The 26,741-nt window shown below is 43.9% G+C and overlaps 1 protein-coding gene across 2 annotated transcripts in view; it reads right to left on the reverse strand.

Moving 5' to 3' along the window:
• CLCN2 (chloride voltage-gated channel 2) overlaps window positions 1-26,741 on the reverse strand; it is an 80,098-nt gene that overhangs the window by 47,888 nt on the left and 5,469 nt on the right. For both annotated transcript variants that reach the window (XM_088132305.1, XM_088132303.1), the window contains exon 2: window positions 959-1,115. In XM_088132305.1, the coding sequence (XP_087988431.1) occupies window positions 959-1,115 (157 nt within the window). The remainder of the gene's footprint in view (window positions 1-958; window positions 1,116-26,741) is intronic.

Raw genomic sequence — 26,741 nt, forward strand, 5'->3', positions numbered from 1 at the left:
CATCTTCAAGTGGTCAAGGTTGAGAAACACGGATGTAGAGATCTGGGGACAAAATGCTACTTACAGTATATAATTGTGCTTTGGTGGCCCAAGTTAGGTTTAGCAGGTTGTGTGAACCCAGCCAATGAAAAGCTTCACCGCTGTGAAGCAGTACACACACACATATCTACATGTGTATGGGAGTAAAGGGTGCCCCAGTGAAAATGCCTGGCCTCTTGGTTTAAGGCCAGGATAGATAAATCCAGCATGTAAAAGGATCTGGGGTAAGGCAGAGTTTTTTTTCGAGGGTGCCCCCCCCACCTTCCAAGTGAACAGGTAACATCCACAACACGCATCACCTACCCTAACTGCACCACCCAAATTCTGGTTCTCCCCATTCCCAATCTGTTTCACCGAACCGATGCATTTTGCGCCTCTAGGTCAAGATGAAGAAGCAGCCGTGGGACATAGTAATCCAAACCTCTTATTTACAGGCCCATTGCTAAGGATAAAATTAGCATGTAGAAACACAGAAGCCTGGGCATTTGCAAATGAAGGCTGAATCCACTCAACATGTTAAACCCTCGTCCCAGATGCCAGATCCCAAATCCTGTGTTGGCATAAAATGTCAACATAAAACCTGGCAGCAACATAAAAAGACATAAAACCCAACCCATATGATGGCTGGAAATGATGCAGGCTACTATAGCTGGGTTCCCACATGGTCAGCCAAAGAGGAGCCAACCCCATGTCAGCCCAGTCTAGCGTGTTGGGAAAATTCAGCTAGTGTGTAATGGAGCTTTGCCCCAGATCTCCCTTTCTGCAGGACTAAGAAAACTGAAGTCTCCAGCTGTACACAGTTGGGATCCTTTTTCCCCATCTCCCACCTTCCTCCCCAGTTGCTCTCAGTCAAAGAAGGCACCAATGCACAAGTTTTATGCTGGGCACAGGCATGCCCGGCACAGGACAGGCTGCTTACTACGGCAACAGGCACAGCGACCATGGTCATACTCCAGGAACTCGGAGGGGTGCAGACGTTCCTTCGGGGAGAGCTTCCAGCGTTCCTGCTGCAGCCGAACGCGAGCCGCTTCATCTTTAGCAAATGCTCCCAGGTCTTGGGTGTAGCGGCCATACATCTGGGGAGAAAAGAAAAAGCAGTGGGTCAAGGGTGCTGCCAGGGAGGGAAGGAGGAGATGGCTTAGCCTACCTTCATGTGGAGATCAAGAAGGACGCCAGAGAGAGGGGGCACCCCTGGACACCCAGAAATCTGTCCTTTTACCTTAGAAATTCAAAACAATGCTGTCGTTCTTGAATGGCTGTGATCCCTCCATGTGCATAACCTGGTTACTGAATCTGGTTCAGGAGGTCATGCACACCCAGCCTGTTTGGTTAGTTAACACTTTGATCTGCTGTGCCAACCCAGAAAAGGGTTAATGTTGTAACCAGATTAAATGTCTTGTGCGAACGCAGGATCGGCATTTCCAGGTTGCCCTCTCTGCCAAAAATGAGCAGTCGTTTCGTAGTCCAGAATTGCATCTCGCCTTTTTGGGAGGGCCTGAATGGATGGGGGCACTGATGCAAAGGGACGGGGGGACCTGCATCCTGCATATCACTGAGCCTCAATTTTTTTTTTCCTGGATTTGGTGGAGGGAGAGTTTGGGGAAGGTGAACAGGTGCTGTTGCAAAACTGAGAATGGGGGTTAACGTGTCCTATAAACACCAGAACCCGGTCAGCAAAAGACAGCTGTTGGCGCTGCCCAACTTCAGAAACTGCATGGACTATGCACACAACCGGCACAACCAAGTCGGTGAAAGTTTTGGTGGCTCCATCTTCACCACCTACTAAGCTTAAGTAGGGTAAATCTGTTCTGGCGTTTCCAAAGCATCGTGGGCTGGAAGAGTCAGACGGGATCTTGTAGATCTCCTAGACCCTTGCCCAGATCCATTGAGTTCTTGGTGGTTATTATTATCAGATGTTTATCCCACCTTTTTATATAAATATAAAGGCAGCGAACATACCTAATACTCCTGCCTCCTATTTTCCCCACAACAACAACCCAGTGAGGTAGGTTGGGATGACAGAAAGACTGGCCCAAAGTCACCCATCCGGCTTTCATGCCTAAGGGAGGACCAGAACACCCAGTCTCCTGGTTTCTAGGCCAGCACCTTCAACACTACACCAAACTGGTTCCAGGCATTGTGCAAACCCAGAGAGTGGGTTAATGCAGGGACCAAGTGAAGTGTTTTGTGCAAATGCAGCCTGTCATGGCCTCTTGCCTCCTGAGCTGTCAACGCATTCCCAGACATGATACAGGTGGGTAGAGCAAGCTAGCCCCTTGCTTGAGCTTCTGGTCCAATGGCCAGTCATCCTTCTGAACAAAGAACGGCAGCAAATGTTAATGCCCTTGCTTGATATACTGGTGCATAGGCACTAAGGAGCTGGTTAGCTTTATCCCCTCTGTATCCTTGTACAGACTGCTTCAAAGGTGGGTCTGGGGGTTAATATTGGTTCCTCCTGTTTCCTGTCTCTACTTCCTACTCAGGTCCTGTGATGGTATGTGGGAAAGACCTTGGGAGACAGGTCAGAGAGATGCAGCCAAGGGAACAGTCAGATAAGAGGCAGCATAGCCTGTAGCTGGATATTGGGTGGGGCAAGAGGTTCGGAAGGGACCCTCCCTAGTTTCTCGGGCTGCAAAGGAGACGGCGGGAGAATTGTACTTTCAGACTTGCAAGATTCCGTTAAATGTAGATTTACAATAAAGTAGAATTCACTTATCTGGTTGTGTTTCCTGCCTGGTCTACTGGGTGAGGCCAACAGGTCCTTAATCATTACTTCTCTTGAACCAAAAGAGGAAGCAAGGGGTCACCGTGGAAGGCAAAAATCTGGGGCTGTCAGTGCAAGGAACTGGGTTCACACCCACCCTTTTGGCAGCAAAACAGCCTTAGACTGTTAGAATTAGACACTAATTCTTGTTTATTAAACTTAGAATTAGACACTAATTCTTGTTTATTGATTGATTTGCACTCCACGTGTATGCCACCAACTCAAACAAGAGTGGGGAGAAAGCTTGGGGGGGGGGTTGCTGAGCTTGGGGGCAACCGGTCGGTGTCAGCCCTTCCCCACCCTACCACCAAGAGCCTGGAATTTAGGAAGAATTTTATTTGTTTATTGAGGTTTACGCTCAAAGAGCAAAAGAGGAGCTAGAAGGCCTATAATGCCGCTGAAATTAATGAAGCCTTAAAAAGGTGAAAAAGATACCATTCTGGCTGCACTCACTCTCTACAGCAGTGTTTCTCAACCTTGGCAACTTTAAGATATGTGGACTTCAACTCCCAGAATTCCCTAGCCAGCCATGCTGGCAGGGGAATTCTGGGAGTTGAAGTCCACATATCTTAAAGTTGCCAAGGTTGAGAAACACTGCCTTACAGTAACTGGGTTACTGAATTAAGTCTATTTTTGGATTTGCACAAGAACTCAGAAGGCGTAAGCTCGCCAAACGGGATGGGTTGAATGAACACACGAAGCTGCGCGTGCACGTACAAAAAAGCCATCACGCTAAGCAAAGTCTAGTTTATTCAATGGGGGACGGGAATCCTGCCACATCCGAACTCTAAACCCAGATTAATAAAATGCAATTTGCATAACATGCTTAGAAGGTTGTCCCTCCTTCCAATGATTTGAGATGCAATCAAGCTGAAGGTGCATTCGTGTAATTCCTTTTGTGTTCAACATGATCATACCGGCAAACCAGGCCCTTGAGAGGAATGTAAGGTCTAAAGATGTGAATGTGGTGATAAATACCATCTCCTAAATTTGGACGAGTTTCAGATGCACGGTGCCTGACCGGTTGCAAAAAAAGTGATGATGTATTCCAGAATGATATCTTTGTACCAGACTCTGCTGGCTGGCGAATTCTGAGAGTTGAAGCCTACACATCTTAAAGTTGCCAAAGTTGAGCAACACTGATCTAAATCTTAATGGACATTTGCTGATCAGGACTGAAACGAGGAGGTTTCTAAGGATTTGTTTATAGATACGAGATGGGCTACGGGAAGAAGAGATCATTTGTTGTATTTTAAGAGAAGGTGATAAATTACTAGCATTGTTTATACTTGTGATGAAAGGGGAAGTCATTTCTTTGTTTTTTTACTATATTATTTTTTCTTTCTTTTCTATTTCTCTTTCTAATTTTTTCTGTTCTGCACTTTCTATTGTTTCTTTTTATTCGTTTAGTTTGAATTAGTTTGTATCTTTTTAATGGTAATTTTTAATAAAATGACTATTAAAAAAAAGAGAAACACTGCTCTAGAGGATGACGTTTCTCAGCTCTGAACCTTGGGATTGGCTCTTTATCAATGAAAAGACATGGTTTTGTGTAGCCAAAATTTAATTCATTGTTTTAAAAGTGAGTTTTAGTACAGCCATTTGCACAAAATGTTGCTAGTCTTGTACGGTAGAAAAGTAGATACATTTTATTTTTTTTCTCTTTCTTTTACAGTATTCTTTTTCCACATCCTTGTTAGCTCGTTCTTTATACTGCATATGTAGGCTTGGCTGAATTGTATTCAGAAGTTTAGATATTTAAAAAAAAAATCATGTGTGGCTTGGAAGAAAATTAATACAATTTAATTAAAAAACCAAAAGCACAGAAACAAATGATGTGGTGGACAGAGTCACCCATGAGGGCATGAATATGCTAAATCACAAACTACCTAGCCTCATTTTAGTTTAGCCTGATTTATGGGTGAATCCAGGGTGCCCGTGTCTGTGTGTGTCTGTGTGTGTGAGGGCATTTGAGCTTTCATCAACTGAATAAATAAATATGGACAGAGATACACACACACTTCTTCAAAGCAGCAGCGCAGAAATTGCAAAGCGATCAAATGATAATAAAATCAAGACCCCAACTTTTAACATTTTACCCGAACAAAGCCCTACGTCGCTTTCCCCCAGTGATTTTCTGCTCATCTTTAAAAAGGAAGGAAGACATGTCCTTTTCATTGCTGGTACGTTTTTCACAAAGGCAAAAGGCCTGGAAACCTGAACTTCCAATTAAGGCAGATGGGCATAAAATGAAATTCGGGGAAAGGGGACATTTACCCCCCCACCCTTGTCCCACCTTCGGCCTCTCTTGAAGCCGGTCCCTGGAGCGCTCAGCTAGTCAAGGCTGAGCAAACACCTTTCCCCGGCGATGCAGAAGCCCAACAATGCAAGACAGATAAGGCGGTTGTTGGGCTGATCTGTAGCCATTGTTCTCCAGGACAATGCTTCTCTCAGCGAGGCGGCCAGAAACGGGCAAATGCTCTCTGATGGGACCCGCTGCCACCGGCAAACAGCTGGGTCAGATCGGGCCAGGCTGAGCCCCCGTGCAGCATCACGGAGAGGTCAGTCTGGACAAGGGTGCCGCGACTGCTCGGTCCTGGCCCTAGCAGGGGGTTGGACTGGATCTCCTCCAGGATTCCTTCCAACCCACCCAACCTTTGCCAAACTAGAGTAAATCATCAAAATAGCCCAGTATTTTTTTTTTTCCTTATAATGGCTGTTCTCTCTCAGAAACCTAGGAGCAGGGTGTGCTGGACAGGCATTGCTTGCTTCCTGATGAGCAGTGGGGATTTAGAGATAGACTGTCCTGATCTCTGGAGGCTCCTTTTCTCTTTGCAGTTAACAGCTGTTGTCACTATTAAAGGAACTATCTTAAGTCCTCGCTCAGCCCCTCAGCTTGGAGCAAAGAGATTATTATGATGATGATGATTTAATTTAATAATAATTTATTAAATTGATATGCTGCCTGACTCCCAGAGACTCTGTTCCACCCATGAATGGTTTTTGTTTTGCCCCAGGATGGTGCAGCAGCCCAGTTAGTAATCTCCGCTCAGAGCTTGCCTTATTTGAGTTTGAGGCACTGTTTTCTAGACAATTTTATTCTATCTCATTTTATCTTCCATTTATTTTATTACCATGAAATGTGCCATCTTTGGCCAAAACTGTTCTTCCTTTTGGTCAGTTCTGTTATGAGAAAGGGACTAAGTGAAGTTAAGTAGGGCTTGTGCTATTTATTATTACTGTTGTTGGTCGCAGAGTCAGCCAGATGTTCAGACTGGATTTGGCATTTTTATCCACCTATCGAGTCCTTCCCAAGGACCTGGGATAGGCAGATGTTGTTTGATGGTGTTAAAGGTATCCAAGTAAAGCTGCCTTTTGCAACGGACTGATGGTGATTTTGTCAATGCCGATGGTCTTCCAGTGGTGCTCCAGATGTTCCAGGCTTGCACCCAAGGCGGCTATTACTATTGGTACTGTCTTTGCTTTCTTTTGCCACCGTCTTTCTATTTCTATTTGCAGCTCTTTGTGTTTTGTGATTTTCTCCAATTCTCACAAAATATAAAGACCTGCAAATTATTATTATTGTTATGATGATTATGATTATTATTTAAATGTATTAGCTGCCCAACTCCAATGGACTATTCTTTCCTTTAGTGAGAAAAGCCCTCAGGCTTCCTACAGGCCAGAAATGCCCAACTTGAGTGACTTCCAGATAGGTGTTCTGAGCTATAAGATGTATTTGCAGCCAAACATTGCAGGATACGGTCCCTGGTTTTAGACAACTCAATGCCTTTTCTAGGGTACTCCATTTGGCCAACTTTCTAGCAAGCCCAGTCTCCCCCAACTTTCATCACAAAGCCACGTCTTCCCCAACCACTTTTACTCTGCACACACACACACAAGCCTTTGGAGAGATTCCATCGAGACGGTTTGTATTTCTGCAAACTTTTGAATTCCCTCCAACTTCCAGATACCGCTCTTTTATCCTGGGAGAATACCACTTTCATTACTCTGGAAATACCCCTTAAGCTGCTTAGGTGGATTTTATTTTATTTATTTTGGGGGCTTTGCTAATCTAAAGATGGTTCTGTTTCCCTTTATTTGTGCTCACTTGCTTGCCAGGGCATGGTTCCTTCGCCCAGGGCAAAAGACAAATCTGAGCCTCAAACAGTCCTTGTATTTTCAGAATTTCTTTGTACCAGGATGCTACAAGCATCTGAAGTCCTGGATGTATCCATTCGGTCTGCAATCTCTTATTTTGAATCTGCCTCTAATGGCTGGGAGATCCAAGCTAATTTTGGGTCTTTTCTGCTTCTTCTCCATCCCTGACTCTTTTACCGGTTCTTTCTTCCTACTAGCATACAAGTCCTCTTATCTTATAAAAGATAATCTTATATATATATCTTACATATATAAGAACACAGGGAAGACTTTTAGGAATTTTAACTTTTGTTAAATTTGCTTTTTCTATTTTTATTCCCTTTTACCAGCATATAAACATACATACATACACACTTACATACATACATTAAATAACAATACAATGGAGATGTATCATTTAAGATTGCAACTATTATTATATAATTAATACTCTGATGTGAATTGCAGTGGTTCTTTTTTTAATCTTATGTTCAACTTCGGATGAAAACTTAAATAAACTTATGCTTGTAACACTGACATCCTAAATGACAATTAATACCGATCGAATTTTTACTTTTCTCTTATTTTCAGTACTTTACGCTTTTTAAATAATAGAATGTTAATAATTTTAAATCATAGTATATAAACATTACTGCATTAAATCTGCAGGGAAACATGACAATGTCCTCGCCTGGGGGGAACCCCAAGAAACCTGATTCTTTTGGTGCTTTCCCCCAATAAGGAGGAGTTTGCTCACAAATGCCAGTTCAGAAGTTAAAGTGCAACGTATGTGTTATGTTGGAGTTGCTACATGGAGAGACTTTTATTGTAAGGAATGATCCAGTTCTTAATCAAACTAGCTTAAGATGGAAAATAACTCCCCTCATCTGCACCTGTGTATGCAGTTAGACCAGTGTTTTCTCAAACTTGGCATCTTCAAGAGGTGTGGACTTCAACTCCCAGAATTCCCCAGCCAGCCATGCTGGCTGGGGAATTCTGGGAGTTGAAGTCCACACCTCTTGAAGATGCCAAGTTTGAGAAAACACTGAGTTAGACAGATCCTGCATTGGGGGTATTTGCTCAATTCACTATCACCTTCAGCAAACAGGTTCAGCAAGTTTTCACGTTGCTTCGGAAACCTACAAACCCTGTTTAAACCCAGAGTGACCTGGGCTAAAAGTAGGGAATGGCTGTGTACTTATAACGGGCTGACGTTGGACACTGTATGAACCCATTTTCCAGATTTGTCCAAACAGACCGAACCAGAAACTAACCAAGCAGGCTTCATGTTGTGTAAAAATGCAACCGCTAGATTTTTGCCTGACCTGGTTGTGGACGTTGTGGGAACACAACCTGCACGGTGTGGAAATCCATGGGAGGGAGGCTTCTCCCAAACCATTTTCAGTTGTCTGAGTTCTTAGCTTTCCAATTTCAACTGATCCTAAGTGAAGACCCAAAATGCGACCGTCACAAAATGGCGCCAAGTTCTGCCGCTTCTGAGGAGCAGCCAGAGGACAGAGGAGATCTCTGATTTTTAAAATATTCAGAAACAGAATTCAGCACAAGCTCCCAGCCCCGGGCTGGAAGCTGCGTCTTTCTCCTGGATTCCCCTTCATTTTCAGGAATCGTATTTTCACACGCTTGCCTCGGATGCAGAGCAGGAAGTGAACTTGAGGGCCTGGTTTCTTCCAACTCCATGATTCAATGAGCTACTCTAATGGCATAATTGTCCCTGCCCCACCATGTATAAATAAAGGGTGGAAACGTATCGAGCCTGTACGCTTTTCAAGGAAGACAAATAAGTTGTTTTCCTCGAGCACAAATATGGTTTCCAAAGAACTGAGGACTTCCACAGCGGAGGACAAGCCAATCCACTGCTAGGAACCAGAATAGCTAAGAAGAACATCCATGATCAGTGACAGTCTACCTCCGAATCCCAAATGCTGGAAACCACTTGGGAAACTCGGCCCCCTCCCTGCCCATGGTGGGATTCAACAACCCAGATCTCTGTTGTATGCAGTGTTTGATATGCCTTCCTTGCCCAGAGGACAAGATCTACAACCTCCCCGCCTGGCCTTTCAAATGCAACCGGTGGCTTGTTTTCCAGCAAGAACTGCTTGAAAAAACACAGCCAAGCAAGACATTGGAAACTGCCGACCTCAGCGGAGAAAGCAGCTTAGCGGGGTGTGTGTGTGTGTGTGTGTGTGTTGTGTGTGTGTGTGTGTGTGTTCTGCCCAAGGAGGAAGCACAGACTGCATTTAACTCCGCAGCTCCTCCTTTGAAGCTTGAGGAAAAGTCACTTCTGCAGAATGCAAGCTTAAATCTTGGTGGCGGGAGGGGGGGGGGGTGGGAGCAGCACGCCATAGTAAAAAGGAGAGAACTTTGCCAGAGATGCTCATGGTGAGCATATACTGCAGTTTAACATCAGCCTGGATTAGATTCCCCTAAAATAAAAAAGGTGAGTCACTGCCACTTTCTCATGAAATCTGTTTCATATGCAAGTGAAACCAGAGGATTTTCTTTGGGGACTGGTGGACGAACGGTTGGATAAAAGTCATGGCACTCTGCGTATGTGGTAACTGCAGCGAGAGTCTTGTGTGCGCAAAGATGGAAAGATTCGGCACTGCCCGCAACGGAGGAACGGCTGGTGAAGAGGATGGAACCCGCTGAGATGGACAAGCTGACTTTTTTGATCAGGGAAAAGGCAATTATCTATGCTGATGGCTGACTGGAAGCCCGTTATGGGTTTTTTCGCATGACAGAGGAGAAAATGAACTTATGATTTATGGCTCTGAGGATTAGACAGAATAGATTATAAAGAGAGAGATACATTATGACCATAGAGTAAGAGGTAAATTTATAATTGAACTTATAACTGCGGTAAAAAAAGATTGGAAGCTACTTCTTCCTATCTTTCTCCTTTCTTTTTCTGTTTTTTTCTCTCTTTCCTATTTGTTCCCTTCCCTTCCCCCCCCTTTCTTACACTTCGAGCTTCCTCTTTGTTTTCTTTCTCGTCCCTTTCTTTTTCTCACTTTAGATTAGTCTGCATTAGTTTTTATCTTCTTTTTTTTAAAAAAAAACACTAATAAAATGATACACTTAAAAAAAAAAAAATCTAACGGGATGTGCAAAATAGGCTTATCCGGGTCAGGATTCGATCTAGCAGGTGCCTTCATCCTGCCTGCTAAGCTTGGCTGCTGTTAACCTGGACTGGGATCCTGAGAGCCGCGCAGATCCAGCCCCTTGGGGGCATTTATGGTTCACTAAACCTTTGGCTTCAAGGCTCCAAAATGATGCCTTGTTTTTCCCTTGGCAGGCAAGCCCCAGCAGGATCCCACCTTTGTCGGCATCCCACAAAGACATGACACATCCGAAAAGCAGGGCTCAGTTTTTTCTTCTTCCAAGCTGACCTTTCAGGAGGACTGAAGGCTCTTAGACAGGCCACACACTTACAAGGTTTCTTTCCCGTAAAGCAGTATTTCTCATCCTTGACAACTTTAAGATGGGTGGACTTCAACTCCCAGAATTCCCCAGCCAGCTTGCTGGCTGGGGAATTCTGGGAGTTGAAGTCCACCCATCTTAAAGATGCCAAGGTTGGAAAACCCTGCCATAAAGGCTTATATTGACCAAGGGGCTGGAGCAGATCGGCATTGTAGCTTAAACCATCTGGCAGATTCTGGTTGCCTGTTCCTGACCTAAATGAATGCGTTTGAACCCTACACAAGATGTTGGGTGAAGTGTAGCACGCTCCGTTGTTCATTTATTTGTTAGATCTGCATCTCACCTTTAGTTCAGGAGCTCCAGGTAGCATATACAGTGCTCCCACAACAATCTTACAAGTTAGGCTGGGCTGAGAGAGAGAGAAAGACTGGCCCTGAGGTGCCCACTGGGCTTCTGGGGCCGAGGGGAGACTAGGATGTGGGCCCAACACCTTAATGGATGCACAATGCTGGCTCTCTTTTCTTGTGAATACAGCTAGGAGATTTTGCACTGACCTAGTAAACCTGTTGTGTGGACACAGCCCATGGGCGCACTCAGGGACCAGGAGAGAATGCCCATTCGTGTTTTTGCCAAGCTAGCTAACCAAGATTCAGTGGCATGTGCACTCTGCAGATCCCTCATTAAGAATTCTGACTTTAAGACCTAACACGTGAACTGCAAGAACAGTGTTTCTTAACCTCGGCAACGTTAAGATGTGCGGACTTCAGCTCCCAGAATCCCCCAGCCAGCATGAAGCATGAAGCATGAAGTCATGAAGTCCGCACATCTTAACGTTGCCGAGGTTGAGAAACACTGCACTAAAACACTGCAGTGCAGGAGGCCAACAATGCCCAATTCCACTTCAAAAAATCCATTTTGCCTCCAAGGCATGATGTTAGGAAAGGCTGGGGAGGAAGGTGGCTCCTTTTCCACGCTGCCAAACTGAGTCGCCATCGTTGAGAGGCAAAGCACAGGGGGGAACCCACGGATGGGAAAAGAGGGAGAAAGGCACACAGACACACACACACACACAGACATACACACACACACACACACACAGAGCAGCTCTCTGGCCCACTTGTCTGTCTAAGAGCCCTGGATACAAAGGGAGCCATGGCAGAAATCTGAGTCACGCTGAATTGATCCAACAAATCTCTCTCCCGGGCTGCCTTAATCAGTCCCCACTGCTGCGTGGGAACAACAGGAGCTTGTCAAGTTTAATCCAAACAGACCTGCAGCCCAGGAACCCTGCTGGTGGAAATACCTGAGCTCCAAGGCCTTCGCTTTGCAGACTCCAAGGCCTTCAAACTTTCCAGGCAGATTTCCCATAAAAATTCCATGCAGAGAAGCTTCCACATAACCAGAGGGATGAAGAAAATGAGACCAGGCTGAGCTGTACCTCCAATCATTACATAGCAGGTAGAAATGGCCTTGCCAGGTGCCTGCTGGGCAAAGGGATGGAAGAGGCACAAATTCGGTCTGCTCTGCACCCGGTTATTGGGTGTAGAACTTCTAAATGGCACATTTAGGGGCAGAGTCTAAGGTCTACCTGCAGATCCAAAATGAACAGCATTACTTCCAGAAGAGTGATGCATCTTCAAACACACACACACACACACACACATACACACACACCAGCTACAAAAGAAGCTGGAGGACCAGAAATGACCACAGCATGTTGTAGGGAGGAGGTGTTAATTCCTGAATTCATTCACCACAAACCACGCCTGGGTTCAGTAGTTCCCCTAAGCTAGGGTTTCTCAACCTTGGCAACTTTCAGATGGGTGGACTTCAACTTCCCAAGGCTGGCTGGGGAATTCTGGGAGTTGAAGTCCACCCATCTGAAAGCTGCCAAGGTTGAGAAACCCTGCCCTAAGCCCTAACCCAAGACTTATGAAATTCAGTGGAAGAGTTTGTACAAATTAAAGCCAAACCTAATCAACTCTGTTATGGCTTAACAACCCAAGATGCTTAACCAGGTAAGTGAAAGATTAGCAGATGCATTTCTACAGTGTCTTCCTGGGGGGTGGGGTGGGGGTGTAAAGGAATGCAGAGAAGGTAGGAATCAAGGGAGGTGACTCAGTTCTGGGAAAATGGAAAGCTTGCGAGTAAAGCTCCCAATCGCCCCACTTTGATGTTGTTTGGTTAAGCTTTCAAGATTTTGTTATGATACCCTATAACAATAAAGTAGCATTCCTGGAGTCCTTGTGGCTTCTATTTCCTGATTTAGGCCACTTCGAAGTGCTGACAGGCCTTCACAGCTTAGCATGAGGATCCAGCCCGACGGACCGTGGGTTCATTCAGGATCCAAGCTAAGTGTGGTGTGTGAACGCAGGCTACGGGTGAACCCCCCCCTTGTGTCCCAGCGCCCCATCCTCTGGCCAAACATCTGGCAGCTTCGTTGCTGGGATGAGCAGCAGATGTGGGGAGAAGGATTTCCATTAGCAGGAAAGGACTTAATCCTATTTGTGTGCATTCACGATGTGCACAAGCAGGCCAAAACACGCATGTAAGACGCCATAATGGGACAGCCCTGCTTTCATGGTTTGATTTCTACGGCCACCCATTCCCTTGATAGATGACATACGTCTCTGGGCAGCGAACAGTAAGTTATAAGCAATAAAAACATTAGCAAAAAACTAATAGTATCTGGGGCAGCACGCATGTCTACATCAATAACCCTTTAAAAACAGGCTGATCTAACTTCCTGGCCCAGCGCCTGGGGAGAAAGCCACGTTTTTAGTGCCTTATAGAAGGCGATCAGGGCCAGGGACATCTGAATCTCAGGGGACTTGCTGTTCCACAAGGCGGTGGAACAAGAGACAAGGCAGCCTTCTTGGTCTCTCATCATCTGGCAGTGCTTCAGAGAGGGGAGCCAGGGTATGCCCACCCAACTGGATCTTGTGGGACAAGCAGAGATGTTCAGAGATAGACAGTCTTACACGTAACCTGGCCTTGGGTTAAGAATGGCAACCAGCACCTTGAACTGCACCTGGAAACCTACTACAAGCCAGCACAGCTTGCGAAGCCGTGGTGTTATGTGGGGACACCGCCATACGTGCATAACTACTTCTACAGCTGGTTTCTGGACCAGTTGTAGCTTCTAAATGATCTTCAAGGGCAGTCCCAGGTAGAAGGTGAAGCAACAGTCCAACCGAAAGGTGACCAAGACATCAGGGACAATTGAGGAACGGGCACAATTGGCGCACATGATAGATTTGTGCAAAGGCCCTCCTAGCCACAGCTGCCACATGCTCTTTGAGCAAGAGTTGAGAGTCTGCAACGACCCTCAAGTTGCGCACCGGTTGTGTCTGAGGCAATGCATGTCCTGGCAATAATATCTATAAACCACAGTTAAATAAACCATGGTTTGGTGCCATGCATGAACCCAATCATAGAGGCATTCCGTGTATCCAAACATATACTCCTTGGCCTCTTATTCACTTGCCCAGCCATTCAAGCTACCCTTACATTCTCACTGGCTGTAGCCAGTCCACTTAAAAGTTGAGCAGATGCATTCCCACAACCTACTAGGCCTGGTTAGTTTTTTAAGCCCCAGTATGGTATGTGAACCCAGCCACCTTGGTTAGTTATGGTTCAGTGTAGTGCAGAGAACCCAAAATGGGTTATTCTAGCAACCAGATTAAATGTGTCGTGTGAATGCGGCCTTGCGTGAACGGAAAAGTATGTTGTAATTTACATGATAGAATATCTAAAGGAGTATGTGAGTGACTAGCTGTAGAAATTGACATTATAAATGAATAAATACATACATGCATACATAAATAGGGACAGAGATACAGTTTTCAACATTTTCAGACAGAGCTGGGGAATGCCAAAAATCTCAGAGACTGGAGCTATTAGTCAACAGCTGGGTTTGCATTCCCCTTGATTCACATGGTTCCCATGGACGTGGTTTAGTCCGTTAACCCAGTTTTCTGCCTTAGCATGCCACCCAGAACTAGAAACGGGCCACCCAAGCTGGGATTGCACAACACGGCAGACTAGAATGGAGTTGACTCAACTGCGTTCACATATATTGCATAAAGCTGGTTAGTACATGAACCTATTTTTCTGGGTTTATGCAATACACTGAACCATAAACTAACCAAACAGGCTGGGTTTGTGCAACATACTAAGCCACAAAGCCTAACCAAGATAAAGATTAACTAAACTTAGCATATTCTGTAGGCACAGCCACTAGATCAGTGTTTCTCAAACTTGGCAACTTTAAGATGTGTGGACTTCAACTCCCAGAATGCCCCAGCCAGCGCATGCTGGCTGGGGCATTCTGGGAGTTGAAGTCCACACATCTTAAAGTTGCCAAGTTTGAGAAACACTGCACTAGATCTCTGACTGACTGGTCTCAGTGTGTTGTGTACACACAGTCACAGTCAATGATTTTGACCAAGAGCTCAATTCTAATTAAGCAAGTTCCTTATTTTCCAAGATTCATGACTGCAAGGGGAAAAAAATCAGCCAGTAAGGATTGTATGTGTGTGTGTGTGATTTGTGTGCACTGAAGAAGCCCACAAAAGGATGTGGCAAAAAAGAAGGCAACATCTACACAGCTAAAGCAAAATCATTGGTAGCCAAGATTTCAAGGTAGCAAAGGGAGTTGTTGAAGTCCAAAGAGGTTGGACAGTTCCATCTCTCTTCCTTTGAGTTCAGTTTCCAAGCTCTTGCGCTCAAAACAACAATGTACAATGCACCAGATCATTAAAAGTTCCTCTTAAAACATAAAAAGTTTCCTGCTAGTGTATTGGTTTGGTTTTTTTTTAATACCCCAAATTGCATTAAATCCTGGATGGTGTGCTGGTCTGCCTCTTACAATTTCCTTTGTCAGAAAAAGATGTGCATTCAGCAACAACAACAACACCTTCTTATTAATCACCTTCCCCAACCTGGTACACTCCAGAGATCTGGAACTTAACTTCCAGCAACCTCAGCAACAGCCATTCTAGCTGGGGAATTCTGGGAGTTGAAGTCCCAAGATGAGCAAAGGCTGTTTCAAATCTCATAATAATTTGAGACTCAGTGCCCTGTGGAAACTACAAATTAACTGCACGAAAAACGAAAGGGTTTTCCCCCTTATGGCTGAGACCACCAACTATAAAATTACATTCTGGCAGAATAGATCCCCCAAGAGCTTCAATTCCCAGGATTCCTTGAGAACAATAAAAACTTTCATTAAAGGAATGAGGGGTATTGCAAAGCATTTCAACATTTGAATGGTTCTGAATTTGAACTGCCTTGTTTTGAGTTTGAAATGTCCCATTTCAAGTGTGAGGCAGCTGGTGCACTTGTGAGTTGGGCTGTTTGTACCATCTTGTAACTATGTTAAGCTTGGAATGCTATAAAATGATCGCAGCCTGCCATTCTAATACTCAACATGGACATTTCAAACACAGGGCGTGCATTTCAGATTCAGAACTGTTTGAATTTGAAACCTCCGTACTGTCTTACAAGGTATTCATATTCATATTACTTACACTGCTATATTAACAGCTTCCCCTGGTCCATCTCTCTCCTCTTCCACACAGGGGTGTAAAAACAAGAGATCCGGTGCAGTGGAAACATTTTGGATTACCAGGTTTACAAAGTTGTGTGAATGCAGATCTTAGATATTTACCTGACTGGGTTAAGTGTGTTGTGTGAAGACATGACTGAGCCATAAGCTACCCAATCACATTTAAGCAAACCTCAACCTTGCAGTTAATTCATTGTTCTTTCTATCCAAAAACATAAACAATGAATTGTGTAAACCATGGTTGGGTTAACCATAGGTAAGGGTGCCAGGCAAACAAAAGCAGTGGCTTAAAATTAAGTCAAGTAAAAACACATTTGCACAACGTGCTAGGCGTCGTAAGTGTTCACCTTGCTGAGTTTTTGGGGGCTGAGTATATCGTATGAAGCCAACTTACTGAGTTCAATATATTTTGCAATCAGAGCAATTCAACAACCAGGTTAACCAGAGTCATTGAGAGTTGGGCAGCCTACAAATTTGATAAATACAAATAAAATAATAAATAAATTCAGAAACCAGGCTAAAAGGGCTATGGAACGCAGCTCCAGACAAATCACTCTCTCAGACTCCAACTTCCAATTATCTACTATGCTTTCCTCAGTCCTACTTTCATCCTGTTGAAATGGTAGAAAGTTGGTTGGATACAGGCAACAGTCCCTACATTAGAGATATTTGCTTGCACAGAACAGCAGGAGCACCCTTGAGACGAAACTGGGCTTTTGACTGTGCTTGTGGCAAGACGTCACGGGCTGTGAGAATAACCTTGAGGAGCAGGAAGAAGAACCGCAACTAAGACAACAGTCAGATGAAAGAAATCTGAGTCTGGAGCAGAAATGTTATCTGAGAAAGTGTTTTAGGCTTGACCCTCCCTAGTTCTCTTTAGGATAAAGGCAGGGAGCAGGAAGGCACATTCAGAGTTGCAAGATTCTGTTCCCGTATGCCTATAATAAAAATAGTTCTAGCATTTATGACTTTGGTGTTCAAGTCTGGTCTATTGCAAAGGGCTGACACAAAGTGGGCCAAATGTGCCAAGCTGACCAATACTATCCTTAGCATTGGCACATGGCACAGAATATAACCAAGCCTCCTCTATCTGAGTAAATGGCATTATGGGAAAGCCACGATGGGCGGCAGAAATCAATATCTACGGCTCCAGTTGGTGATAATCATGGCACATGAAAGACCGTGACTTGGAATTAAGAGGTAAAATAAATGGTAAAGGATGAATTGATCCACAAAATGAAAAGTGAAGGTGTAGGTGCAATTGGGAATGAAAGGACTAAAAGGTATATTAGAAAGTATGAACTTGGGGTCGTTTTGATTGCTGAGGGTGCATATGAAAACAGGAATTCCTACTTTAGTGACAGTTGCATGCTGTGCCCAGTCGAGTGGTGATAATAGAAGATGAATTTTGGAGGAATTGTGAGAATGACAGTGATCTAAAAAAATTGTTAGAAGACATGAATCAATGGGTGGAACAAGAGGAGAGAGAACAGAAAAAGTGACTGAACTATTCAGAGAAGAATGAATGAGAATGGTGATTGGTGAACTTCTACAGCTAGTCCTTGACTTACAACCATTCATTTAACGACCATTTGAAGTTACAACAGCACTGAAAAAAGTGACTTATGACTGGTCCTTGCACTGTCTGTCACAGGGTCTCCATGGTCACATGATCAAAATTTGGGTGCTTGGCAACCAGCATGTTATGTACAATGGTTGCTGCATCCCAGGGTCACATGATTGCCATTTGTGACCTTCCCAGGGGGCTTCCAACAAGCAAGGTCAATGGGGATTCACTTAATGACTGCATGATTTGCTTAACAACCACAGTGATTTGCTTAATGACCACAGCAAAAAAAGTTGTAAAATCAGGCAGGACTCACTTAACAACTGCATCACTTAGTAATGGAAGTTCCAGTCCCAATTGTGGTTGTAAGTCGAGGACTACCCGTACTTAGGAAAAGATCTGTTGGTTGCAAATACGTGGTTTAAGTGTAAATTTATCCTGCACCCAGATCAGAAAACAGTATCAATGTAATTGTTTATGATGAAAGACTGAGAGAATTAGTGAAGGATATAGAGGTCTGAATGTGGAACAGAACATCATTTGGTAGTGTCCGGGCCTGCCCCCCAAAAATGGACACGGGAGGAGAGGAGGAAAGAGGAAAGGAACAAGAGTGAAAGTATGACCATCGGAAGAAAAAGCAAGCTTCCTATAGTATGTGAAAAGTATTAGAAGATAATTTCCCAGAAGAATGAATGGAAAGTGGGCAGAATATTGGGAAGCTGGTTGGAACAAGGTGAAAAGAAATGTTTTGGGCTATGCTAATAGGAGGTATGAAAAAGGCTGTGGATGAGGGAAAAAATGCATACATGGGAATGATTTCTGCAAAAATATGAGGGTTGAAGATGTTGCATAATGTGTATCTACAGAAAGGGGGAGTTGCAAAGGGTGGCCTACAAAGAACAAGAAAGCACAGAATGGTTAGAAGAGGCAGAGAAAAGGGAGAGCGATTTTGAAATAAAACTTCTCTGGGAAGCGGGTGAAATGGGCTAAACGAGGAAGGTGAACGGCAAAACTATTTCAGAGATTTGTTTAAGAACGATGTCGAAGGGTGGACGTGAAATGAATGCTATACACATTAGCCTCCAAGAAAATACTGATGGAAAGGGAGTCATCAACGCTGTGAGGATGTGGAAAACAATAACGCTGCTGGTGTTGATGGTATAACTGGGGAATTCTTAAAATATGGATGTGGTTATGGAGTGGCTATGAATGAAAACACCTAACGTTTGGGAGAATGCCAATATTGCTCCTCTATACCAGTGTTTCTCAACCTTGGCAACTTTAAGATGGGTGGACTTCAACTCCCAGAATTCCCCAGCCAGCATGGCTGGCTGGGGAATTCTGGGAGTTGAAGTCCACCCATCTTAAAGTTGCCAAGGTTGAGAAATACTGCTCTATACAAAGGCAAATATCACTAGTGCAAATGCAAAATATGTTGGGGGGGGGTGTAGGGAGTGGGGCAGTAGTTTGCTAAGAGAGAATCTAATTGAAAGGACACAAGAAATTATAAGCAAATCTGGAAAAGAGAGTGGGGCTTTATTTTATTTATTTATTTATTTATATTTCAAAGTTAGTCACTGCCCATCTCACTCAATGAGCGGCTCTGGGCGGTTTACAGTAACAACAAAAATAAATACTGGTTAAAATACTGATTAAAACACCATACACCAATGTTCATTCATCAACAACATCTTTCTGCTGGGCAAGGAGAGGGCCGAGCACATTTTTCCTCAAATTCAAGGAAAGCACCTAATAAAAGGAATCGGTTTGAATTACAGAAGGTTTTGCACAAATATGGACTCGAGGGGACTGGTTGTTGAATGCATCCAAAGTTGTATATGAGAGAAATAATACTATTCGCAGAGAATGATTTGTGAGATAAATTACGTGATGCAACCGATTCGATATCTGTAAACAGCTATATTGAAGAGATAGGTGTGTCTGATAGATAAAAAGGAACAAATCTTTTGAAGCTATATATAAATATTTTGAAAAAAAACCCCTCAGTGCAATAAATGAACTTGTGTACCTTGGGAGAACGTTTCCGAAAGACGGGAAAATGGTGGGAGAATTTTTAAGACGTGCAAAGGTTGCTAGAACAGTAGCAGGGAAGATGTAGCCAGTTGCAAGGAACAACGGCTTGTTGAAAGAAGAGAAACGGGCTGTGTATAAGAGCACGCTTCTACCCACTCAGTTATAGGGAAGCAAAAGTTAAGTATGTTAGGAGAAACATAAAAGTTGAATACTGTACAGTGGGGTGGGATTAGTTCAGAAGGGTGCCTAGTAAAATAAGAAGAAATGAGATAATGAATGGGTGCTGAAGGAAGGCAGATTGCACGTAAAAGTGAACGGATTAGCACAAAAGAAGGGAATTGAGGTGGTTTGGTCATCCAAAGAAAATTATATGAAAATTATAAGAGCCTAATAGTGAAACAAATTCACGAAGGAGAAATGAACAGGTTGGGAGAAAGAGGAAGCTAAGAAATGATATGGGATTCCCTTCATATGAGAAAAGCATAGCAGAGGAAAAATAGAAATCCAGCTGTGTTGTATTCCACTCAGTCAGACCTCCATTATCTATGAACTGCTCCTTCCCACCAAACAGATCTATCATTGCTAGCGCTCCAAAGGCCTTTGATGTCAGTAATCCCAAGCCTTGGTTTTATTTTTCATTTTTTGATTCACTGCTTTTCCTTTTCCTTTGTGAGGGGCAATTAGAATTGACGTCTTAGGCAGAGTTGCAATAACAGAGGGCCTTTTCAAATCCCCCCAGAACTCTGGAAATTAAATCTCAAACTGCCAAAATACGGCTCGATTCTAGCATGCATGCATATATAAGTATTTGTCAACGTAAAGCATCAACACACAACCGTTTTGCATCTCTTTAACTATCTAGATCAGTGTTTTTCAACCTATGCAAGTTTAGGATGGGTGGACTTCAACTCCCAGAATTCCCCAGCCAGCCATGCTGGCTGGGGAATTCTGGGAATTGAAGTCCACCCATCTTAAACTTGCATAGGTTGAAAAACACTGATCTAAGTCATAAATGTTACTGAGTATGCCACTGCTCTGTAATAAGTACACCCCAAGAGCCTGGAAAAGAAAATGGCTAGATATTTGTGGGTGGCTCCAAAAAGCCCATGAAAATCAGATCCGGTGGGATCCATGCAGAACTAATCTGGAAGGAACATGTTTCTCAACCTAGGCAACTTTAAGATGTGTGGGCTTCGACTCCCAGAATTCCCCAGCCTACATGCCAGAATTCTGGGAGTTGAAGTCTACACATCTTAAAGTTGCCTAGGTTGAGAAGTCGCTAAGTTTGAGAAAGACTGGGTTAGTTTATGATTCAGTGTCCTCCGCAAACCCAAAACACCCATTCATTCAGCTGCTAAGCCTGCAGGCCTTTTAAGACCTTGCCTTCTTCTTCCCTGCTTTGACTCCATCTCAGGTCTAGCATCGAGGTGCTTCTGCTGATGGGAAAAGGAAGGGACCCTAAAGTCGCTATTCCTTGGAAAATGTTGTGCAACGCTGTCAAATCAGGGAAATGCACCGAGCAGAGAGAGCATAAAATCCATCGTCATAAAAAGAGATTAGCGTGCAGACTGCTTTTTGGTGATAAGGCAGATACCAGAGAAAAGATCAAGGTTACAGAGTGGCAAAACTTGAATGGCCAAGAAGAATCTGGCACCGAGTGGCGGGGGCGGGGGGGGGGGGAGGGAAGGAAGAACAAAGCGTCCCCCAGCCTTGAAGGTGAAGCATCTAAACAAAAGCAGATTCCTTGGAAAAGTATGAAAGTGGTTCAGTGAGAGAAGCCAAGTGCATGTTTAAAAGAAGAGCAGGGCTATTGTGGTGGGGTTCTCTTTAAGCAACACTTGCATGCTTTAATATTTGCACACTGACTTCACAAAAAGCATGTTTATATGGTTTACTACTACAGGACTGCAAAGTAAGACAGCCTCGGTCAAACGTGATTCCTGGACACGGCCATGTAGCTTTCTTAGTGACAACACAGAAATAGTTTGCTCCTTATGGGTGGTTTCTCAACATCTCAGGCTAGCATATGATTCTAAAATTTCCTGGTGGTCTCCCATCCAAGTCGTAACTGGGTTTTCATAGTCTTTTTCCCCCCCAAAAGTGGGCCAGGAATCATAATCTCAAAGCAGACACCAGCCAATCTCTAATGGCTAATCTCAAAGAAACTCAGGTCACAGACTCAAGAGAAGGCTGAAAGCTTCCTTAAGATGCAATCTGAAATAACAGTTGATTATTTTAATTATTTTTTTATTTGTTGTTGCTGTTTTTGTTTGATTGTTGTACGCCGCCCAGAGTCGCTTCTTATGAGATGGGCGGCTATACAAATTTGATAGAGACAAGGCTCCCACCTCCGCAAGGTACATCTGACATCGGAGCCTCCTCCTACCCACCAAATCCAATTTAAAACTGCAAATCCATCATTAAAGAGATGGATGCAAAAAAGTATTAGCCACAGCAAATGCTTAAATGCCAATGTCCAATTAGATTAATTCCAGCAGACTGCCAACAGAGTCTTGTGCTTGGAGAGAATACTTGGAATTTGGAAGCTGAAAACTAGACAGCCATTGCTCAGTCTCCATGAGACAACATTAGGCCCTCTGGGTTGAAGCTAATGGACCTCAGGAGGTAGCCTCACTTCACCACACCAGACCTGTTTTGCCATTTCAGTCTCATTTGGGCTAATGGCTCAGTTCCCAGAACATCCTTAAGCAGGCCAGGTTTTTCAAAGGTGTTTTTTTAACGACGATTCTTCTTTTTTTTCTTTTAACCTTGTGATCGCAACGGTTGAGAAGGCAATCTGGGAAAATGTAGTTTGGAAGGGCAGCCTGCTCTTTCTGAAACCAAATTGACTCAATACATCATCCCCAGAGTAAGCTAACCTTGGTTAGTGTTCAATCTCAGTTGGGATTTGGTGGGCCTCAAAGTGTTGTGTGAATGTAGCCAATGACTTGGCCTTCTCCCAGAGGCTGGGTTCCTCAGACAAATTAATTAATTAATTTATTAAACTTGTATGCTGCCCAACTCCTATGTACGTTTTCTCTGCATACAGAATTAATCCATTCTTTGGGTTTGCGCATTACACTGAACCATCAAGCAAGCAAGTGGGCTGGGTTCCCACAATCCATGAAGCTACCCCAAAACATAAGCGTATCTTGGAATACAAATGAAGACATCAGGAACAGAACTTCAGCATGGAGGGTGTATTCCACCAATGATCCATAGTCCTCTCCAGGGGGAACTGAAGACACACAGTAGGTTGTCAAGTCCTTCTAGTACAGGGTTTCTGAACCTTGGGAACTTTAAGATGTGTGGACTTCAACTCCCAGAATTCCCCAGCCTTCTGGATGTTGAAGTCCACACATCTTAAAGTTCCCAAGGTTCAGAAACCCTGTTCTAGTATCTCCAAAAGGGCTAAGGCTGAAGAATGAGAAGGTAGCTTAAGTTCCCATGACTTCTATGCTCAAACCACCTTAAGTCAGGTTTGGTCATCTCCACAAGAAAGACCAGCAAAAAAATTTTGGCCTGAAGGATGTGGACGTCCTGGTCTCCCAAGCACTAGCTAAATGACAATCACAAAGGCTTGCCAAGGCCATTCTCAAATACACGGAAACTTGTTAATTGAAGTTTCAAGCTTCAGTTGCTAACCGAAGTTTCAAATTTCAGTTGGAGTTTCAACTCTGAGCAACTAGGAGGAAACCTGGAGAAATTCCCTAACAACTAGCAGAATCTGTGGCCCAGGTGCACAGCGACCAGAGTTCCAGCACACCCAGGAAGAACTGTTCAATCACAGTAACCTTCCCAGGGTAAAGTCGATCTTGCAGAAGGGCCACACAAATCAAAGTTCTTCCATAAGAATGCTATTTTTAAAGATTTAAATCTTTAAAATGCTAAACCGTCACTATTTAAATCTCCTTTCCTAATCCTTTAAAAATGTGTTTTCTGTATTTTTTATTTCAGGGTTCTGTTTCTACCTTGCTTAGGGAGACAAACTTTGTGCCGCAATGCCGTTATCTTCGCCACAGCCCTATAAGGTAGATGAAAGTGAAAGCCACTGGCTGAAGATTGCCATCATCCCTCATGATGGGTGGGAAACAGGATCCCAGGTTCAGAGGTCTAGCCGCAATGCAATATGGCCTGCAAACTGAGTGGAGGGGCAGGGGGCGGGGATGGGATGGGATGTTTGAGCCGGATTGCACAACACGCTACGTTACTTATAAACTGCGATATCTGGAACCACACAGCAAGCTGAGCCAACCTCATATTGGCTCCACTCAATAGGCGAACCCAACCACATCAGCTCACAGTCCTTTTCTTGAGCTTTGCAAAACTTTCTCCCTGTTGGTTGCAGAAAGCAGCGATCCATATTGCTTCTCGAAGGTTGACCTACAAGATTTGGCAGCATGGGATTTCAGTTTTCCCCACCCATGGTCTGTCTGAGTTGCCTCTGTGGACAGAACATTCTTCAGAATGGGAATCCTTCAGCTTCTTGGCAACGCAGACTCCGTTCTACCCCCAACCTTTCAAGTGGCCCTATCAGTGTTGGAGGTTTACCAGAAGGGCCCCAAAGGTTCCATTGTGGAAAGTTCCAACCCTGAAAAGGGCCCATCGGAGACCTTTTCGGAAAGTCTGACACATCCCAAAAGGTGTTCATGACTGCTGAAAACATGTTCCATCTACTGAAACTAATATTTGCTTTTCCAGCCAAGAATGAGCTCCTGTTAATTACATTTGGGGATCCAGGGCACCATGAAAAAGAAAAAAGAGAGAGAAAAGGAGAGAGAGGGAGGGAGGGAGGGACAATTGGGCTACTTCCTTGGAGAGGGGGCATAGACCAACTTTTCCCAACCTTGCATTTGCAAGTTTCAAAGACTTCCCAATCAGCATTACCAACCAGTTGGCTGCAAATTCTAGGAATTGAAGGATACTAGATTGAAAAACACTGCTTTAGACTATTCCAAACTTGACAACATTAAGATTTATGGACTTCAACTCCCAGAATTCCCTGGCCAGCTGGCTGGGGAATTCTGGGAGTTGAAGTCCACACATCTTAAAGTTGCTAAGTTTGAAAAACACTGGCCTAAAGCTTATTTATTTAGTCTAGCTTTCCTTCAGGAACTCCAGGTGGCCTACATAGGGTTTTCGCTGAGGGACTAGAACTGGGGTCCCCCTGCTCCTAGTCCAACTTCTTAACCACTACACCACCCTGGTTCTCTTATTGTGGAAACTATCCACAGTTCCATCTTAGTTCTGCATACCATGGAGAAACTCTGCATATCATGGAGAAACTCTGCCACCCACAAAGCGTTTCGATATCTGTGATGTCTCACGGAAGTCATTGTGATAGGAATGACCAGGAGGAGAAATCTGGGTCTTGAATTCCCTCCCAGAGAGAGAGAATCAAGTGGCCTTAATCTACTCACTTAATTCTGATTAGACTAAGGTCCATAAAAAAGGAAAGTTGGTCCATAAAGCAATCAAAATCTACCATTAGCCAACACCTTCATCGAAAGAACAACTAAGAGGTCACGAAGTTTCTGAATCTTCCAGGACGTGTTCTCAGATAAGATGGAACAAGAAGGCCAATGTGGGAGAAAAGAAAAACGGTGTCTAAGAAAAATATAAAAATGAAAAGATCCTCTTGTGTTACTGCATACTTGCCACCTATTATATGTCTCTCAGGGTGCACAAAGCAGGCTCAAAATCCAAACTGGGAGTTTTCATTTCACACTCACAGCCTGGATATCTACGAAATGACCTTTGTCGACCATCAGGAGGAATCAGGTAGCGCTTTTCCCAACTAACAAATTTTACTCAAAGGCATAAGCTTCTGTGCGCTGCTGCTGCGTTCCCACGACCCGTTTACCCAAATCCAATAAAGACCTGCAAGTGCATTCATCCAGTAGGCTAAATCTAGCTAGCATTAACCTTGGTTTACGAACTTAGCCATCCCTTCGGCCCCCTGACATCCCAGGGCAAATGTCCCGTTCAACCAGGTGCCCTTGAGATCAGCAGTGGCACATTTTGGAGCACTCCGGGGAATCGTGGGAGTTGGGTTGCGATCGCCCATATCTGAAAAGGGCCAGGTTGGCGGGTGAAAGCTAATTGTGGGAAATTGAATTAGGCATGTTTTAATTTGCAAGCATAAACATTCTTTCCATTTTGCCTCCTTGAGACTCTGCAAGCACTTCCCCATTTTTAAATAAGAGAATGGCTGTGCACAGAGATACATTCTTTCCTCTATTATTTTGACAATGTTGGAATTTAGACTCTCTGGGACGGAGAAACAACAGCTTTGTCTATGTTTGCTTTCCCTCCCTCCCCTGCTCCCCCCACATGCATGCACACGCACACACACACTTTGTAGAAGACCTACATAAGCATTCCAGAACTGGCATGGAACAGCAAGAGGGTAGTCCACTTCTAAATATGTTTTTCAAATACTAAAAAAATAACTTTGTTTGAAAAGAACACAGCACAGCAATGGCACTTTGACAGCAAAATTGCATCACTCATCAGTACTCATAATGCCCAAATTCTGCTAGAGCAACAGCAGTCCACAAAGTATCTGCAGATTCTCACAACACACTTAAGCTGGGTACCGAATCCAGTTTTCTGGATTTGCACAATACACTAATCAAATGGGCTGAGCCAAAAAACCCTAACCAACAGCAACACTACACAAGCTTAGCACGTTGTGCAAATGTATTTGCAGGTCTTTATCTATTGGGTGAAATAGGCTATCTTATTTGCACTGATGATGTTACCTAGTAGGGTAATGAAACGTCTGCAAGCAAACAGCCAAGCTCAGAGAGCACCAAGGACTCCATAGGCTATCCAGCTAAGCCATAATATATTTTAGTATAGCATATCATTTTGTTGTTCTGTTAATCAGGATTCACAGTGTAATGTGAATCTAGCCAACCTTACTTGCTGCGAATTATGGAATTCATCAAGATTCTGTTTCTGAATGTGGAGTTTCTTTCTCTTTACCCAACATTCAAGGCTAATTTCCATAAAATGACTCACAGTGAGAATGAACTCTGAACTGAGAGAGGGACTGATGAGGTTCACCCATTCTGCTGAGTCAGAATGTAGTTTACAAATCATAGTTCATGGCTTAGTGTGTTGTATAAACCTACCAATTGTGGCTTAGCTAACAAATGATGGCCCAAAAAAATCATGGTTTT

Source organism: Python bivittatus, unplaced genomic scaffold (genome assembly GCF_059951505.1).
Source record: "Python bivittatus isolate LINGU-HERP-01145 unplaced genomic scaffold, Pbiv_v1 ctg000980_np1212, whole genome shotgun sequence".
Lineage (NCBI taxonomy): Eukaryota > Metazoa > Chordata > Lepidosauria > Squamata > Pythonidae > Python > Python bivittatus.